This window comes from Sminthopsis crassicaudata, chromosome 4 (genome assembly GCF_048593235.1).
Source record: "Sminthopsis crassicaudata isolate SCR6 chromosome 4, ASM4859323v1, whole genome shotgun sequence".
In the NCBI taxonomy this organism is placed as follows: Eukaryota; Metazoa; Chordata; class Mammalia; order Dasyuromorphia; family Dasyuridae; genus Sminthopsis; species Sminthopsis crassicaudata.
The window spans coordinates 90,561,407-90,580,605 of record NC_133620.1 but is presented as its reverse complement, the minus strand read 5'-3'; the positions used below and the strand labels follow the sequence as shown (position 1 = coordinate 90,580,605).

At 29.5% G+C, this 19,199-nt stretch overlaps 1 protein-coding gene across 7 annotated transcripts in view; it reads left to right on the top strand.

The window, feature by feature from the left end:
• KCNT2 (potassium sodium-activated channel subfamily T member 2) overlaps positions 1–8,491 on the top strand; it is a 588,661-nt gene extending 580,170 nt beyond the window's left edge. For all 7 annotated transcript variants that reach the window (XM_074308658.1, XM_074308657.1, XM_074308655.1 and 4 more), the window contains 2 exons: positions 2,844–2,928; positions 6,687–8,491. In XM_074308658.1, coding sequence (XP_074164759.1) covers positions 2,844–2,928; positions 6,687–6,798 — 197 coding nt within the window. In that variant the 3' untranslated portion in view covers positions 6,799–8,491. The remainder of the gene's footprint in view (positions 1–2,843; positions 2,929–6,686) is intronic.
• The last annotated feature ends 10,708 nt before the right edge of the window (positions 8,492–19,199 follow it).

Here is a 19,199-nt window from a genome sequence, read left to right as displayed (position 1 = left end):
TAACATATATGTACTAAGTGGTATAATATGCCAGTTTTTAGAGAAGTTAAGGGAGCTACAAGAAGAAATAGACAATCAAACTATAGTAGTGGGAATCTCTACCTTGCTCTATAAGAACTAGATAAATCAAACCAGAAAATAAACAAGAAGGAAATTTAGGAGGTAAATAGCATTTTAGAAATGTTAGGTATGATGGAACTTTGGAGAAAACTGAATGTGGAAACAAAGCAACATACTTTTTTCTCAGTGATACATGAAACCTACACAAAAGTTGATCATGTATTAGGACAGAATCCAGAAAATCCAATGCAGAAAGGGAGAAATAGTAAATACATCTTGTTCAAGTAATGTTGCAATAAAAATTACCTGTAATAAAGGGGCAGGGTAAAATGAACCAAAAATGAATTAGAAACTAAATAATCTAATCCTAAAGGACGAGTGGGTGAAAGGACATGTCATAAAAACAATAACTAATTCATCCAAGAGAATTACAATTATTAAATAGCACATCAAAATTTATGGGATGCAGCCAAAGTAGTTCATAGGGGAAATTTTGTATTTCTTGATGCTTATTTGAAAAAAAAATAAAGAAATAAGATGCGCATGCAACTAAAAAAATTTAGAAAAAGGACAAATTAAAACCCTCCAATTAAATACCAAATTTGAAATTCTGAAAACAATAGGGGAGATTAATAAAATAGAAAGAAAACTATTGAACTAATAAAAGGAAAAATTGCTTTTATGAAAAAAAATAAAATAGGTAAAACTTTAGTTAACATAATTAGAAAAAATAAAGAAGAAAATCAAATTGTTAGTATCAAAAATGAAATGGCTGAACTGAGAAATGAAGAGAATTGTAGAGCAATAATTAGTAGCTATTTTGTTCAACTGTGTGCCAATAAATCTGATAATCTAAGTGAAATGGATGAAAAATTACAAAAATACAGATTGCCCAGATTAGCAGAGGAGGAAATAAATTACTTAAATAGTCTCATTTTAGAAAAAGGAAATTGAACTATTAATCAACACCCTAAGAAAAATTTCTAGGGCCAGATGGATTTGCAAATGAATTCTACCAAACATTTAAAGAACAATTAATTCCAATACTATGAAAACTATTTGAAAAAATATGGAAAGAAGGAGTCCTAACAAATTCCTTTTGTGACTCAGATATGTTGCTGATACCTAAACTAGGTAGAGTCAAAACAGAGAAAGTAATTATAGACCAATTTTCCTAATGAATATTAATGCAAAAATCACAGATCAAATATCAGTAAAGAGATTACACCAAGTTATTTTATCATCCACATAATATACTATAACCAAGTAGGATTTAATCAGGAATGCAAGATTGATTCAGGATTAGTAAAAACTATTAGAAAAATTGATTGTATCGATAATCAAACTAACAGAAATCATGTAATTATTTCAATATATGCAAAAAAGTATTTATCAAAAACAAAATTATCTACCATAATATCTGATGTGGTTAACATGTGTATTAAGAGTCTATCAACATACTTGTTTCCTCACATCCCTTCTAACATTTTTTTTAATTTATTTTTTTTTTTTATAAACTCTGATAATTAACTGGGTATACGGTAGAACTTTGGTGTTTTAATTTATATTTATTTGGTCACTGGTAATTTAAAGATATATATATATATATATATATATATATATATATATATGTATATGTATATATATGTGTGTGTGTATATATGTATAATATAACTTGTACATATATACATATAGCATATATATTTAAATATACATTAAATATAGCTTCTTATAATTTATATTACTTCCTCTGAAAACTGCCTATTCATATTTTTTTTGACAATTTATCAAGTAAGGAATGGGTATTATTCTTATAAATTTGAGTCAGTTCAATGTATATCTCAGAAATAAGACATTTCAGAATAACTTGTTGCATGGATTTTGCTCTAATATACTGCTTCTCTAATTTTAGCTGACTTGTTTTTATTTGTGTGCATTTTTAAATTTTTCAAAATTTTTCCTTATGCAATTTTTAATAAATGTTAATATTTTATATAACAAAATGGTCTTTTTTACTTTGTTTTCTTCCTCTTTTCATCTTCAGTTTTGATGAATCATTCCTTTACTCATAGATTTGTCAGATAGTTTCTTCCTTGCTTCTCTAACTTATGATGTCACCATTTTAATATATCCTGAAATCATATGGGTCTTGTCTTAGTAAATATTGTGTAATACTGATCTATGCCAATTTAGTCTGCTTTTTAGTTTTCCTCAAAATATCTGTCAAATCTGAGTTGCTGCCCTAATATCTAGGATCTTTGAATTTATCAAAAACTATGAACTATAGTGCTCATTTGCTTTTGTATATTATCTATCTCATCTGTTCCACTGGTCACCCTCTCTATTTTTAAATAACCAAATTATTTTTGATGATTAATTCTTTTGGTGTATGGTTTGAGGTCTGTACAGCTAGGTTAACTTTCTTCAATTCCATTTCCTAAGTCATTTTCCTTATGTGCTTTCTGAATTCTAATGCAAATAAATGCTTTGTACAAGTAGATGATGGTAGAGGATATAATTAGAAATATTAATGACATTTCACATATGGTCATAGGAAGGTTGCCTTTTGTTACTTTCCTAAAAGATATGAAATTTATCCTTATAACTGTATGAAAAACATTTCCAATTTTGATCATTTAAAAATATAAAAATAAAAGATCCACTAAACTCTGTTGAAAGCAGAACTTACTAGAATTTTCTATGGTTGATTAATCAAAAACAATCCTTTCTGCACCTTGTAAATAATCTAATTTGGTCTTTATATATGTATATATATTTTGCAGATGAAATGAATGATCGTCAAGGCACACTTTCATACATCTTGATCAATCCTTCTCCTGATACAAGACTGGAGGTTAATGATGTTGTGTAAGTTGATGGCATAAATATTTCTAACAATGTCTCCCATTTACCTAAATCAAAATCTTCATGATGTTTTGCTCTGCTTTTCTTTGTTGTCCCATCTTCTTTCTGGGAAGAATTGCCTTGATTTCATTAGTAATGGGAAATTCTGATGAGTAAACTACTATTTATAGAATAGTAATCCATTTCATATCACAACTTTCCCCATTGTGATTTCCATATATTGGGAGTCAGAATAAAAATTTAAATGGAATTTTGGTGGAGTTTTGTGAAATGTATAGACAAATATGAAGGCAAAAAGATGATCCCAAAATTTTACAAATTCCAAATACATAAAATATAAGCCAAATCTTAAAATAAGTTAATATAAATATCCCATGAAATAAAAAGAAAAAAAAATTCTGACTTTTTCTCTGGACTAAAGCAGAGGGAAAAATCTTATATGCATTTCACAGATCTTAGAGAAATGCTCCTAACCCCTGCAATGTGGAAAAGATAATTATCTATTTACTGAGTAATCTATCTTTCACTTTTATAAGTTTTGTTGAAAATTATTAATTTTTTATTCTTTCTGAAATACATGTTCACAGCATATATATATATATATATATATATATATATATATATATATATATATATATATATATATATATATATATATATATATATATATATATATATATATATATAGTATTATTGGATGTGCACTATTTGTTTTCCTCATTGATTGACAAAATTGTTAAAACCATGAAGCATTGTATATTACTTATAAAATTCTATAATGAGATCTGAATTAACATATGCTTTTTAAATTTAATAAAACTATAATGCTGTGGTTGCTAGAATAATTTCTGCTGATTTTTTGTATTAAGAAACATACTATAAATTAATTTTTTAAAGTTCACTGTTTTTATACTATATGTTTTTAAATTCTGTCTTCATTTTTTAATCTACTAAAATTAAAATGAAGTAATAGAATGCCAATTTCTATAGGATTAAGAGCATAAGGAAAGTTTTATAACTGTCAATGTAATTTTCCTAAAACACCCATTTCTAGTCACTCCATGCTCCCTTTTTCTGTATGGTGCTTACAATAGCTTTTTTTCTGTTTTTTCTTTTTCAATTTATAACTGCACATGAACCCTCTATTCAAGTCTTTCACCCCTTTCCCATTTTCCTTAAGCATTTCTTTCACACTCTTATCACTGAAGTTTTCCTCAAACTACTCATAGTAATTGCCTGGCACACAGTAAGAACTTAATAAATAATAAATAATTGACTAACTGACTTACTATTAAAGATGGGCCTGAGGTTCAAATAGCCTCAAATGCTTATTGTCTGACCATGAGGAAGTTATTTTGCTTCTCTCTGCCTCAGTTACTTCGACTGTCAATGTCAAAACAGGAATAATAAAAGTACCTACCTTATAGGGCTATTTTGAAGAACAAATGGGATATTGTAACATCAATACCACCACCACCACCAACAATAATAACAATAAGGAAAGAAACAAAACAAAATGGTTAGCATAATGCTTATCATATAGTAGTTGCTATGTAAATCCTTACTCCCTCCCTTTTCCTACTTAAAGTATAAAATAGAAGGAACACTAAAGATAATCTTAGCATAAGATCATAGACACTATCAAACTAAGATAATGTTGTTGGAGTCTTTTTCAGTTTAGTTTCACTCTTCATTACCCCATTTGCATTTTTCTTGGCAAAGATACAGGAATGGTTTGTCTTTTCCTTGCCCAGCTCATTTTACAGATGAGAAACTGAAGAAAACAAGATTAAGTAACTTGCCCAGGGTCACACAACTAGTAATTATCCAGTTTGAACTGGATGGATGAACTTATGAAAATGGGTCTTCTTGACTTCAGGCTAAGCATTTCAGCCACTGTGCCACCTAGCAGACTGAAGTTCTTACTTTAACCCTAATCCTGAGGTCTTTTTAAAATGCTGTATTGTCTACTACTCAGGGATTACTCCCTTATCTCAACTTTGAACTCATCTTCTTAGATATGAAGTGATTTTTATTGTGTTTGTTTAAATAATGACATGATATATTAAAAAATAAATGCATCATTTGGTTTTTGGGTCTTATGGCCCCAAACAAAATTTGGCTTATTCTGCTCCTTCCTACTTCATCTTTTTTCCTGGGGCAGAGAAAATGTCTGTTGCCATTTAAAATAACAATAATAATCAAATAGTTTGCATTTCATTTCAAGCTATCTATTGGTTGTTAATAGAATCAACTAAGCTTCCATAGTAATTATTCATTCCACTTATTTTAAAAATAAATGGGGATTGTTTGTACCTTTTCATTCACCTTTCATCTTATACCAATCATTGACAAAATATGTGTACATCATTCTTTTAACTCTTCTTTTATCTCTGTATTCTTTCACAGAACTCTTTCCAGATTTCCCCCTATTTGTTATCTTTTAAAAATATCATTATAATATTCTGTTATATGAACATACTGCAATTTCCTTTTTTCACCATTCTACATTTAAAGTTGTTTCCAACTTTTAAAAAGTATGATATTGCTCTGAAATTTTTAAAGAAATTAATACATATCTGTTAAAATAATTGATTATTCTTTTTTCAATTATATTTGCAGAAATGGAAGATTATAAAGTGTATGATTATATTTGTGAATTTTATTACATATTTTCAGATTTATCTACAGAAAATATTCTGGAAGCTTGCAATTCTATCAGAAATGAATGAGTGAACCTATTTGTGTTATACTCTAGTTGTCACCTAGCATTTATTTCCTCCACATAATATTCATAAAAATAAAAGTCTTCTGATCATTGCTTATAGTATACAGTGAAAAGAGAATATTTATTTAATGATAATTTTAGCATGTGTGAATAATTATTGGTGAATGAAAAAGTTCCTACTTGTTTCTTGGTAGAATATGTTTTGTGAGAGACAGAATAGTTTAATGAAGAGCTCACTGATTTTCATGTCAGAAAAACCATATTTCCAATTCTACTTGAGACATTTAATGAATAAAGTTACTGGCCATCTCTGAACATCAATTTCCTCATTTATATATGATTTGGATAAAAACAGCTGTGCAACACTTACTATTGTGATAGTCAAAATATAACATTATACAAAACACATTGTGATACATAATATACAATGCATAAACCTGAACTATTATTATTTTATACTACATAAGTTTAGTTCCTTTGAATTTCTTGACAGTGATCATAACCTGAATGTGATCAGCTCAACTAATAATTAGAGTGATTGCTACAATTATGTGGATCAGTTCATGGAATTGTAAAAATTTGAGTTTTGAGATAATCCATTCTTTCGCTTTTTTTAATAGATTAAGAAACTGAAACTTAAAAAAAAAATATTTCTTAGGGTCACAAAGGTAATTATTGGCTAGAGAAGCTCTAGAACCCAGGAAGCTTTGATAGAAATTATAAATATAACAATTTCCCAAATTCTATAATCAACTTTCCCTTGCATGATTGATTTCTCATTCTTCATAGGTAGAATTTTGTCAGTTGTGGAGAGCTGATGATATTATCCTTGTCATTCATTGAGCCATTTATACAGTAAATCTTTCCTTTATATTTACTTTTGCTGCAGTCTCTTAGATGTAGATAGTTTGGACATTCCAGAAATTAAATTAATATCATGTTTGAAATGAAACTCTAGAGAGGTTATGTAAAACAATTGTGATATAATTGCATTTCACTATCCTAAGTATAGTAATATGTATTCTTTTACTAGGTATTTAATTCGACCAGATCCTTTGGCATACCTTCCGAATACTGCACCCAGCCGAAAAAGTAGCATCTGTAATACCACTGGAGCTGACACTCGAGAAGAAACACAGCTTTGATACAACTTAATAATAATAATTTAAAAAAAACCACTATTTTTTCTACAGAGTACCTTGATTCCACCAATACTACTTCTACAGGAAAACAATGCTGCTGGCATAAAATAAATAGAATATAATTTGTTCTATTCTATTTACAAAAATCACCTTGAATCTTAGATTATTTTGAAAGCTATGTTTCAGTTACCAACATTATTTTATCCAATGAATGTTTGAAAGGCATTAATGGAGTGATACTGAAAAGCAAAATTCAGATACAAGAACAAATATGAAATTTATCAAGGCCTTAATATTGATCATGACAAATGGAAGCAATTTTTAAAATTTAACATTTAATAGAAGCAAAAACAAAGTCGAAATACATACCATACTCTACATAGAAAATTATTTCTGCTTTAAAAAGGCATTAAATATACCAATATATGTTCTTTAAATCTGCTATTTCACAAAAAAAGAAAATTCCCCAGCAATGTCTGTTGCTTGCAAACCCACAAGCAAACTATATTGTGTGTAGTTGTTACCAGAATCATAGCTTCAGTTAGAATATTTATTCTCATAGCTTTTTTGTCTTGTCTTTTCCTATGATAATATATTCATTTTGGAATTGCACTAAAACTCTCTGCAGCATGCCTTATTGCTCCTATAAAGAAGCCAGGGGAACAAAGAAAATGAAAGGAAACATGAAGTATGTGGCTTTTTCTTTTTATAATTGTGTTAAGACACACTTACATATGCCAAGAAAATAAGATTGAACAGAAAAATACAATGCTGGATAGCCATATATGGAACCTTAGAGTGGAAAATGTTAGTGTAGCTTTCTGACAGTATACTAAATTTGTCTTCATTTAGTTTTTGTGCTTTAGAATTCTTCATCTATTTACATAATTCATTAAAAAATAGATTGAAATTTAAAGAGCAAATGCATAATTATTTCACTGTGCATTTTTTAAAAATGAAATTTGGAGTATGTTTCAAATTATTGAAAGAACTCCTTTATGTCTTTGCTATTGAAATAATCACAATGATAATTATTATAATAATAAAAAAAACTTGCGTGGAGAAATTTGGTTCACTTAATTTAAACAACAGATAAATAGATGGATAGAACATTTGTCAAATATTATGTCAAACACTGCACTAAATGTGGGTGATAGAAGTACAAGCGAAGAAGACAGTCCCAACCACCATAGTGTTTGCATTCCAATGTGGGAAGGGACCATGCATAAAGGAGAAGGAGTTAGAAATTGAGCAGGGGAAATGAGGAGGACACAAAAATGTACTGGTGATTTTTTTTTTTAATCTTCAGAGTAAATAATGGAAAAGGAGTGAACATAGACTGGGTGCTTGATAAAACTGTGGTATTGACCAGGTACTCACTAATTAGAAGAAAGGGCAGCAAAAAAGATATATCTATAGTAAAAAGGCAACTGCTAGGAAAGTAGGGAAGACTGGGGAATGAGAAGTAGAATGATGGAAGTATTAATTATATTTTTCCTCAGAATCCCTTGCTAATGTCACTTTAGGCCAATAAAAGGCTTCCTGAGTCTGGGAAAAATATAGATGTTATCTCTTGAGATTATTTTAAGATATTTGGTTTTCTTCTTTTACCTTCCAAGGTAATGTGAAATCCGATAGATAGATAGATAGATAGATAGATAGATAGATAGATAGATAGATAGATTAGATAGATAGATAGATAGATAGATAGATAGATAAGGCATGCTTATGTGATTGATCCTTTTATGACATACAAGTATAATTTGTGTCCAGTGAAATGCAGAGAAGAAAATAAGGCAGAGATGCCAAATAAGTAGAAGCTGAGAAAAGATACTAATTAAATAAATTCACACACATCACATATCTGTAGGCTAGGAAGATAAATATTATCACAAAGGGAAGTGTCATAACTTGGGGATAGATACTACCTGGTCTTTGGGAGCAAAGAGAACTTGGCTTTCCCCTAAAAAAACCTGAAAGTATTGGATGCAAAACTAAAGTGAGTATGAGTATGTGAAAACTAACCACTAACTTTCATTAGGGAAGAGAGTCAGAGAGATGGCTAGCAGCATCTTCTAGTAGTTAAATCATTTTCAAATGGGAAAGGTTGCTTGAAGTTGTCTACTGCTTTATTTGCATAAAAATTTTTCCACAGCAATGGGCAGTGTGGAATAATAGAAAGAGCATGAACTCTAGATTTGAAAGAATTGAGTTGAAATATATTTTTCATAATAACTACTTTTGTATCTTGTTTAAGTTCCTTAATCAATCTGGGCTTTACTTTCTCAACTTGTAAAATAAGTGAAGTGGAGTTCATGGACTATGGTGACTCTTCTAACCCTAGATTTGCCATCCTGTAATACCTATTAGTGGACCAACTTTTGCCTGAAGGTTTCTAATGAAGAAGAAAATCCCAGGACTGTAGCTCTAATTATTAGAGAATTTCTTCTTGTTTCAAATTAAATATATCTTTTTGCAACTAGTAATCAATATTCCTTGGTGCACCATCCAGGTAGAAGTAAAAACGCATAATATACACATGTATATTCACATATACATATATATGAACACTTATACTATTATATATGTATATGCACATTTACATAGATACATACATATGTATATACATATATGTATATATTCATATATACACATATGAATACATTATATATATTATATATGTATATATTAAGCACACTCACATCCTTCTTGCCATAAACAGCCTATGTACAAATACTTGGGAAGAATCATCATATTCTTTCAAAGTATAAATTTGTCCATACTAAACATTCTTAGTTTCTTCAACCAATATCTCAAAAAATGAAAAGAAAAACACTTCTCTGCAGCACACATATGAAGAGGAAAGGGAAGTGAAATGACTTAAATAGTACATTATGTGTTGAATTAAAAATGCATAAAATACAAAATACCATCATTATAATATAATTTGTGATATAATTTTAAACATTTTATTGTATATTTTGATCTCTGAATTAAATTATATATGGGCTACAATTTTGGTGCTAGGCAAAAACTTTTATAAATTCATTACATTAATTTTTTTTGTATTTTGAAAACAAAATCTACTTTTCTCAGTATTTGTATCATGCATGCTACATTGTTATGTTTTCTCCTTTTGATCATTTTTATTTTAAAATTCTCCTCTGCCTTATATACTCTCAGATAATGAATTACATGCACAGTATTGATTTTTTTTAAATCCAGATACTTTCTACATTCTCATTATTTTTGGGTAAAAGGATGATCTAGAGGTAATAAATTTTACTTCTTTTTTCAAGTAAACTCAAGCCATTTTTTGTTAATATTACCAATGAGCACCTACTTCATCAAAAGTTTAAGCCTGATCATACTTTTTTTTTAATAAATTATAGAAATCAAGTTGAGAATAACTTTATAGTATGGCATTTATGAAGTACTGAAGCATATTGTTTAGTGATTGGCCAAGATTCTTGTGGCTAAGTAGAGATAGATACAGAAAGTATCTGATTATTACTGATAATCCATCTAATTAAAGTTTTTCTGTTAACATTATCAAATTTTTCTGTCAATATTAATGAAATTTGAATTAACAATTCAAATTGATAAGCATTTATTAAGCTGTTATGTGCTATGCAAATTTGTGGGAATTTAAATACAAATAGAAAGAAAGTCTCTTTCTTTTAAGAGCTTTTCTTTCTTTCTTTTTTATTTTATTAATTTTATAATTATACATTTTTGACAGTCTATATGCATGAGTAATTTTTTTTATAATATTATCCCTTGTATTCATTTTTCCAGATTTTCCCCTCCCTGTACTCCCTCCCCTAGATGACAGGCAATCTCATACATTTTACATGTGTTACAGTATAACCTAGATATAATATATGTGTGTAAATCCAATTTTCTTGTTGCACGTTAAGTATTGGATTCTGAAGGTATAAGTAACCTGGGTAGATAGACAGTAGTGCTAATATTTTACATTCAATTCCCAGTGTTCCTTCTCTGGGTGTAGTTGTTTCTGTCCATCATTGATCAGCTGGAAGTGAGTTGGATCTTCTTTATGTTGAAGATATCCACTTCCATAAGAATACATCTTCATATAGTATTGTTGTTGAAGTGTAAAGTGATCTTCTGGTTCTGAAGAGCTTTTTTTTTTTTTTTTTTCTAATGTGGGAAGATAATTCCTAGAAGCAGGAAATAAAGCAGAGACATTTGGGGAATGGGGTTACTTGTGAAGGAATATGGTAGAGAAAGTTCAAAGAACCAGGAGGTAACCTGTATGGGGAAGAAGACATTGCAATTTCTTTGTTCTCCTTAAAATGGAGATTAAATAAAGAGCAACCAGTCAATCAAAGGAAGAAGCTATAGAGGCAGAAAGTATTTTCTATGTGTGAAATGTTGGCCTATAGTAAACTTTGCAAATAAAGAGATTTCTATTACATGGTACAGAAAAAGTCGGAAGCATAGCCTGAAGAGGAATGCTATTCCTTTTCTCCATCTTAAAAAAAATCTTACAGAAATACAACTGAAATGATAAAGATTTAAAATAGCTATCATTCATGTTTTCCTGCTTAAAATAATCATCTTAAGTCCTTTTAAAAGTGACATTAGAGATTAGTAAGGATTAAATTAATAGATAATGAATTGCTTAATAAATGGGGAATCTAAATGGAAGAGTAACATGAGTAACAAGAGAAAATGGGCGAAAGTGCTTATAGTAGACAATGTATCAATTTAGGAAACATAAAACATAGCCATTAAGCTCTTTTTGAAGGGAATGCTGTACATTTATTAGAGTAGTAAATAGCTTAGCAGTCTTTTATGTAAGAATCCCATTTCCTAGTAGATTGCAAAAAATTGGCAATATCTTTTGTTCAGAAAAAAAAAAAAAAGGTTTATAAGAGTGAACCAAAATAATTTTTTTTTTTTACCAATATACATCTGGCCGGAAAGGACAGTATGGAATGGCCATATATTATTAGATGTTTCTTTATTTTTAAATATCATAAGCACATTTTTCATATCTAATAGTTTTTATTTACCAGATATTTGCATGGGTAATTTTACAACATTGACAATTGCCAAACCTTTTGTTCCAATTTTTCCCCTCCCCCCCCTGCCCAGATGTCAGGTTGACCAATACATGTTAAATATGTTAGAGTATAAATTAAATGTAATATATGTATACATGACCAAACAGTTGTTTTGCTGAACAAAAAGAATCAGACCTTGAAATAGTGTACATTTAGCCTGTGAAGGAAATCTAAAATTCAGGCAGACAAAATTAGAGGGATTGGAAATTCTATGTAGTGCTTCATAGTTATCTCTGAGAGTTCTTTCGCTGAGTGTAACTGGTTCAGTTCATTACTGATCTATTGGGACTGATTTGGTTCATCTCATTGTTGGAGAGGGCCACACATAAGCACATTTTAAGGAAAAAAAACATATGAATGAATCTTCATTAAAATTGTCAAATTTTTTTTTTGATTGGAGTAGGAAGCACCACCAAATTTGAAATAAATTAGCCTAATTTGCAGTGAAGAGGAATAAAAATGGTGAAGCAAGTAGCTGGAAGTAAAATTGGCTTTTGTAGATAGAACCTGATGTTAATACTAGAACACTGATGCATGAAGTTCTTGGACAATTGCTGGAAGTGCTGAGCAATATTGATTTCATCTCAATACTCTAGAAACCTTAAACTCTGAAACCTATAGGCAGAATGTATCTGTGACAGCAAGAGTAGAAAATAAATTAAATTCATACTTCATATGAAGAATTTCTTTTGCTTTTTACAGATCTATACTTTTGAAACTGTTAGGGGAATAGTTATTTAATAGATAGGTGGTGGTCTAAACTTAAAATATGAATTCTAAACATATCAAAACTATTTATAGCCATATATTAACCAAAATTCCTTCAAGACATTTGTATAAATATAAACAATAAAAAGACTGAAATATAATATCTTATTTAGTAGATTGACAGATTAAAATAAATATAGTTTAATATTTAGGTTTTACAAATATGAGCAGAATAACACTCGGTGGATAGAGCAATAGAAAAAGCATTCTGAAAATTATTTTAAAATTTGGTTTCAAAGATTGTAAATCAAAAACCTTTAACTAAAGATCTTACAACTAGTAAAAGAGTTCTTATTACAAGGAAGTCAAAGAGGTTCCAAGCATAATAATTTTTTATTTTTATTTTTTGTAGGAAAGAGCTAGACATTTATATAGTACTTCTCCATTATTTGAGAAATTACTAAAAAAACGTTGGTGTTTAAATGAAAAAACAGTGAAATATTACTGCTCTGATAGGGCAAAGCTGCCCCTAAGACCTAATTGGACTTATCCCCCCAGAAAAAGCTCCCTTCCCCATCTTTTCAGCCAAAATAGAGAGGTAAAAATAGGTCAAAGTAACTCCGGGAACCTGAATGATCCTGGTTTCCTTGATGTTATCTTACTGCATGCCTTCAACAAAAGACTTGATTGCAAACAAGCCACAACAAGGACTTCAAATCATAGAAGACAGTTTAAATTGTTTACTCATGCAGAAAACAGACATGAAATAAAATATAGTGTAATAGCAGGATCAACTGAAGGTTTTTGTTTTATTTGTTTTTCAATAAAGGAGGCAGAAATTGGAAATATTTATGGTCTGTGCAAAAAATGAATATTTAGGGAGATATTAGTAACAAAAGGAGAAAATGACTGTAAGACATGAAATAAAGTATGATTGGAGAAAGAAATAAAGGTTTTGGCAAAGAACAGAACAGTCATTTTCCCTGAATCTGATAAGAAGAGAGTACATTCCAGCAAAATAACTGTTTGGACATGTATACATAGTGTATTTAACTTATACTATGACATATTTAACATGTATTGATCAACCTGCCATCTGTGGGAAGGGGTGGGAGGAAAGAGGGGAAAAGTTGAAGCAAAAGGTTTTGCAATTGTCAATGCTGGAAAATTACCTATGCATAAAATTTTTGTAAAAATTTAAAAAAAAAGAAAGAAAAATCTAGGGATAAAACCAATGAAAAGTGCTCCAAATAAATGAAGAGGTGGGGTGTTAAAAAAAAAGAGAATACATTCAGATAAGGAGGATTTTCAGAAGTGAAGTACAAAAAATGTAATATTTCATTAAGGAAGGTGATGGAAAAGAAAGCTGGTGTAGAAGGTATGAAGAAAAATGAAAAGATTTGGAATTTCTCAGAGAAGTGTTATCAAGTGTCAAGCAAGTGAAAATTAAATAGTGATCTTATAGAACTGATGTTATAGCTAAAATTAATTATGGAGTAGTTCCTTAATAGCCATATCTATATTTTAAATCTATATTCATTATGTTTCTGTCTATATTTGAGAAAAATTTATATAAAAGAGGAAATAACAGGACTACTTAAGATTCATGCAATGTTGAGGGTGAACCATGAAAAAAAGACATAAAGAATTATAGAATCATGTATCAGATGTCACTTAATCCAAAGTTTATTGGAATTAGAATTTTACAACAATATCACAATACATAGTTATATGACTTTTTCTAGATGATGTCTAGAACCCAATACCTACAGAGGCAGTCTTTTCTACTTGTAGACGGCTCTTTTCATTACATTGAGTTAATACCTTTCTCTAGCATGGTTATAGTTGTCCAATAATGTACTGTAATACAAGAAGCAAAGCAAAGATGATGGGAAAAATGTTTCAGGGTCAAGGATTGGTAAGAATTTGAAAAATGGAAGGCAGCATATTCTTTTGATTTTACATTTTGCTTTGTGTTTGAACTTAAAGAGCAAATACAATTAGCATTTCCATATACAAGTAGAACAGGAAATAGAAAACCAAAATGCAACTTTATATTACATTGAGTTTAATTTTTCTTTTAAGAATAGGAAGAATAAAGATTTTTAAGAAAAAGCTGTGGTACTATAGTGGAAATCATTTAAATCTATCACAAATTCACTATGCCACTTTGAAATTTATCCTGCTTATTTGTTTTCATCTCCTCCCTTCTTTCCCTGTATTCTCTCTTCTGGATTTATTTGGCAACTTTATTGGCATACTTCTTCCCTTCTTCATTAAAATTTCTAAAAGAAGGAAAATAAAACCTTGTAATAAATATACTTATAAGAAAAAAGGTAGACATTTGTCTATGTCTCAATATGATTTTTATACTCCATCATGAATCTACCATTTTTCAGGTGGTAGATAACATTTCATTATCAGTTCATTGGAATTGATTTTCTTTATGATGCTACTGTATAAATTGTTTTTCTAGTAGTATTCACTTTAAAAACATCAATTCAAGTAAGATTTTCTGGTTTCACTGAAATGAATTTTCTCATAATTTTCTTTTTAATAATATTTTATTACATTTATATGGTATAATTTTTTTATTTTTCACAACTTAGAGCTAACCCCTTAATTTTTAATACTTTGCCACTACAAAAAAACTGTTATAAAGATTTGGCCATATGAATTTTCACTGCATTGAGTTAATACCTTTCTCTAATGTGAATTTGTAGCGAATATAGTCAGCATCATTATTTAACCTTTAAAGAGATATAGGCCACATAGGATGCAAAAATTGGAGTGTTTGGTGGTATAATTGTTAATTACTCTCCAGACCAATTCATAGCTCATCCAATAGTTATGCTTGTTTTCTCATAGTCCCTCCAGCAATTTTTATTTTATTCATTTTTCATCTTTGCTTATCTGATGGTTATGAAATAGAAAAATCACAGTTGTTTTAATTAGCCTTTAACCAATAGTTATTTGAAACATTGGTTTTATATTTGATAATGGCTTATAGTCTTCCTTTGAAAACTGTTGACTTATGTTCTTTTACCATTTACATACTAAGAAATTTCACTCCTTTTTCCTGTTATAGTAATGGTGTTAGATTGAAATAAAGGAGAGCAAAGTGCTAAGGAACACATATTTCTTAGACTATTCATTAAAAAAGTACTTTCATTTGCTTTTACAAGTGTTCAAAGAATTCTGAATTTCTATGCTGCTAGAAAAAAAAAAACTGTTACAACTATTCACTGAGATTTCATGATACCAGTGAAATTGCTGATAACTGGTTTAATAAAATCTGGTTTTAAAACAGTAAGAATATTTATTATAAAAGTTAGAATATGTTAATGTAATTTAATTGATATTGTGAGATCTTGAAGAAATTCCCTCTGCTAATGCAGGTTGGTATCTGATCTTTAACATTAGCCTTAGAAAGTTCTAAGGTTCACTGGAGGATTAATGACATTGCAGTATCCTTTACTATGATGTATCAAAAAAGTATCTGAACACAGACAACCTTAACTAAATCTTGTTACATATTCACAATCCTATTCTAACTTTCTTCAAAATAATATATCCTTAATATAAAGATAATATAATTTTGATTCAAAAGTGGAAGACAAGAGGAAAATGAATGAAATTTCCTTTTGCAACTATTGCTAAAGAGACAATTCTTAACCAATCTAGAGTAAAAGTGATCACAAAAGATACATTTTAAAATAATTAATTGAGGCTAACTCTTTTTAGTGTGCACAATCCCTTTTTTAGGATTAGTTGGCAAATGTTATAATCCCCACTTGCCATGATTTAATGATGTCTTTTCCTTTGTTAATTGCTAAAAGCCTTTCCTTGATTAAAAAAAAAAAAAGAAAGAAAACAACAATAGCAATAGTCACAAGAAATCCTTATGTATTTAGCATGCTCTTAGCAGTGTAATAAAATCTTTGTCCCTTTATTTGAAGATCTAAGACTAAAAATTATTTTAAGACAAATGATACTGACATAACTCCAATATACTTTTGGGGTATCATTCCAATAGCCTGTCATTTGATAACTAACCCCAAAATTTTGGTGGACCTATATGGGGAGACTCTGAATGTATCCCCAAATCCCAACATTTTGGTAGACTTGTACAGAGACAGTCTGGCATTTTTCCTCCATTTCAAGGTAAGTCCCTTTTTCTTTGTTGTCTTTTTATACTTGGGACAGTTCAAAACCTCCTTGAAGACTTGTTGAGTTGATGGTAAGCTTCTAGTTCAGTGAACTCCACACTCAATCATACTTCCTTTGATTGGGGACCACAAGTTTTGGGAACACATGCTGGGTTTTGTCATATTTTCCTTTGGGAACATATTTCACCTATCCATGATGTTTCCAGGGGACATTAATTGCTATAGGAATAGAAACATTTTAATGACATTTGGCAAAGATGGGCAGTCCATTTCTATTCTATCCCTAAAGACTCTTTTTCAGGCTTCCTCTAAAAATGAATAAATAAATGAATGAGTAAATTAATAAATAAATATACCCAAAGACAAATTTGGCCTTTGTGTCTTTATGTTTGCAGATTAACTTCCATCTTGGGCCTAAAAAGCCAAACAAATAACACAACAACAAAAAGACAAACCAAAAACATATTTTAGAGCTTTTAAAATTAATCATTAAGGAGATTGATAATTAGGCATTTTAAGATTGAAGAAAAGAGCTCTTGAGATTGTGGTAACTTCAGACATTTACCCCCTCTTAAACACTGGTAAATTTTTGGGTACCATTCCCTCTGTTAGGTCCTCTCCCTAAAGGAGGAGGTCAACAATGTGTATCACACCTTATCCTAGGTAAGTATTCAAATAAATGTCCTTAATTGATTTGGAGAGGGCTTAAGTCTGAATTTATACTTGATGACTTCATATGGATTTGTAGATTTCAACAAAATATATTGCAATTTTGAGATAAATTATTTTCTGTGTAAGGGAATTTGGAAGCACATTCAGATAAATTAAAGTCAACAGATTGATAATTAATGGGATCCTAAAACTTGGACTGCTGGGACTTAGGAGGATTGTTGTTGTTTGCCCTTCATTCTTGAAGAGGATACTGACATCAGGGAGATGATGCCATGACATGCAAATGAATTAGATTTAAGTGAGGAAGGACTGTGCAAGATCAACTGTCTCACTTTCCCCTCCAGATCAAATATAGACCAGGATGAGTGGAGATGGACATAGTGGCAGGAGGATAAATGCATAAAGCAAAGAGAGTTTTTTTTTTCCTCTTCCTCCTCCTCTGACTTATTTTAAGAGAGCACAAGGAAGAAGCTTAAGTCATCCTGAAAAAAAATCTTTCCAGAGCTATAATAGAAAATAGAGTTCTGCTAACCTTATTTTATAATGCTTTTAGGCAGCTGGATATTTTCACCTGTGCTTGTGTCAAGGAAGTTATCACTAAGACAAAAAGAAAAAGAAGAAAAAATCACAAATTGAAAAGATCTTGTGAACAAAATCAGTTAAATGAATAATAATACAAATAAGATCAAACATAATCCCTCAATGGATAAGTTTTCAAAAGATATAAGCATATAGTTTAAAAACAAAGACAAACTAGTAACAACTACTAGAATTATTGCTACAATCAACTGGCATATTAAGAGAAATGTAAATGAGCTCTCTACATTTTTTCTTTACACCCAAAAAATGTTTAGAATGCCAAAGTTTCAAAATGTTCACTGTTGGAAAAAGTTATGGGAAGAAAGGCATATGAGAATATCAGTGATAAAGTTATGAAGTAGTCCTAAAGTGTGAACCAATAATTTAGAATGGTGTGGAAAAAATAATTATTTGCTTATAGTTATTACTGCTAGTCATAAACTGCATAGAGGCAAAGCTAGAAGTAAAACATTTTTAAAAATAATATGAACCTATATTTTCAGTGGGAACAAAGATTTGTAAACAAAAATGTGTGGCTATCTATCAGAAATGGCCAAATAAAATACTGTACTTTTAATGTAAAGGAATGCTATTCTATTACAAGAAACAGCAAATGTGGAATTCAAAGGATAATGAAACATGAAACATATGAATTGATTCAGAATAAACTAAGTTGAATTAAGACAACAATAAACAAAAGAATTGCTAGTATAGAAATGTAAATAATGGTAAAATGAGATAGAAGATTGTATAATTATGAGTAAACTTGAGGTAGAATAATAAGTTTTAAATGTGGTTCCTCATAATAAAAGAAGATTCACTCAGTGAATGCATATACAAATATATTCAAAGATGACAAACAAAATCACAAAGTTGCATATATTTGTTGAATCAAATGCTCAAATAAGGATGAAATCAAGGTTTAAATATTAAATTTCTGTATTGGTATTGGTGATATTATAATTATTTTATTAAAGTATTTTAAAACATACCTTATGAATATATATTTTTATTTATCTTTAAAACATATGCACAGATAATTTGACAACATTGGCCCTTGCATAACCTCATATATCAGCTTATTTCTTCCTACCCCATACCTCCTATATGGCAAGTAATTAAATATATGTTAAACATGTTAAAATATATGTTAAATCTAATATGTATAAACATATTTATACAA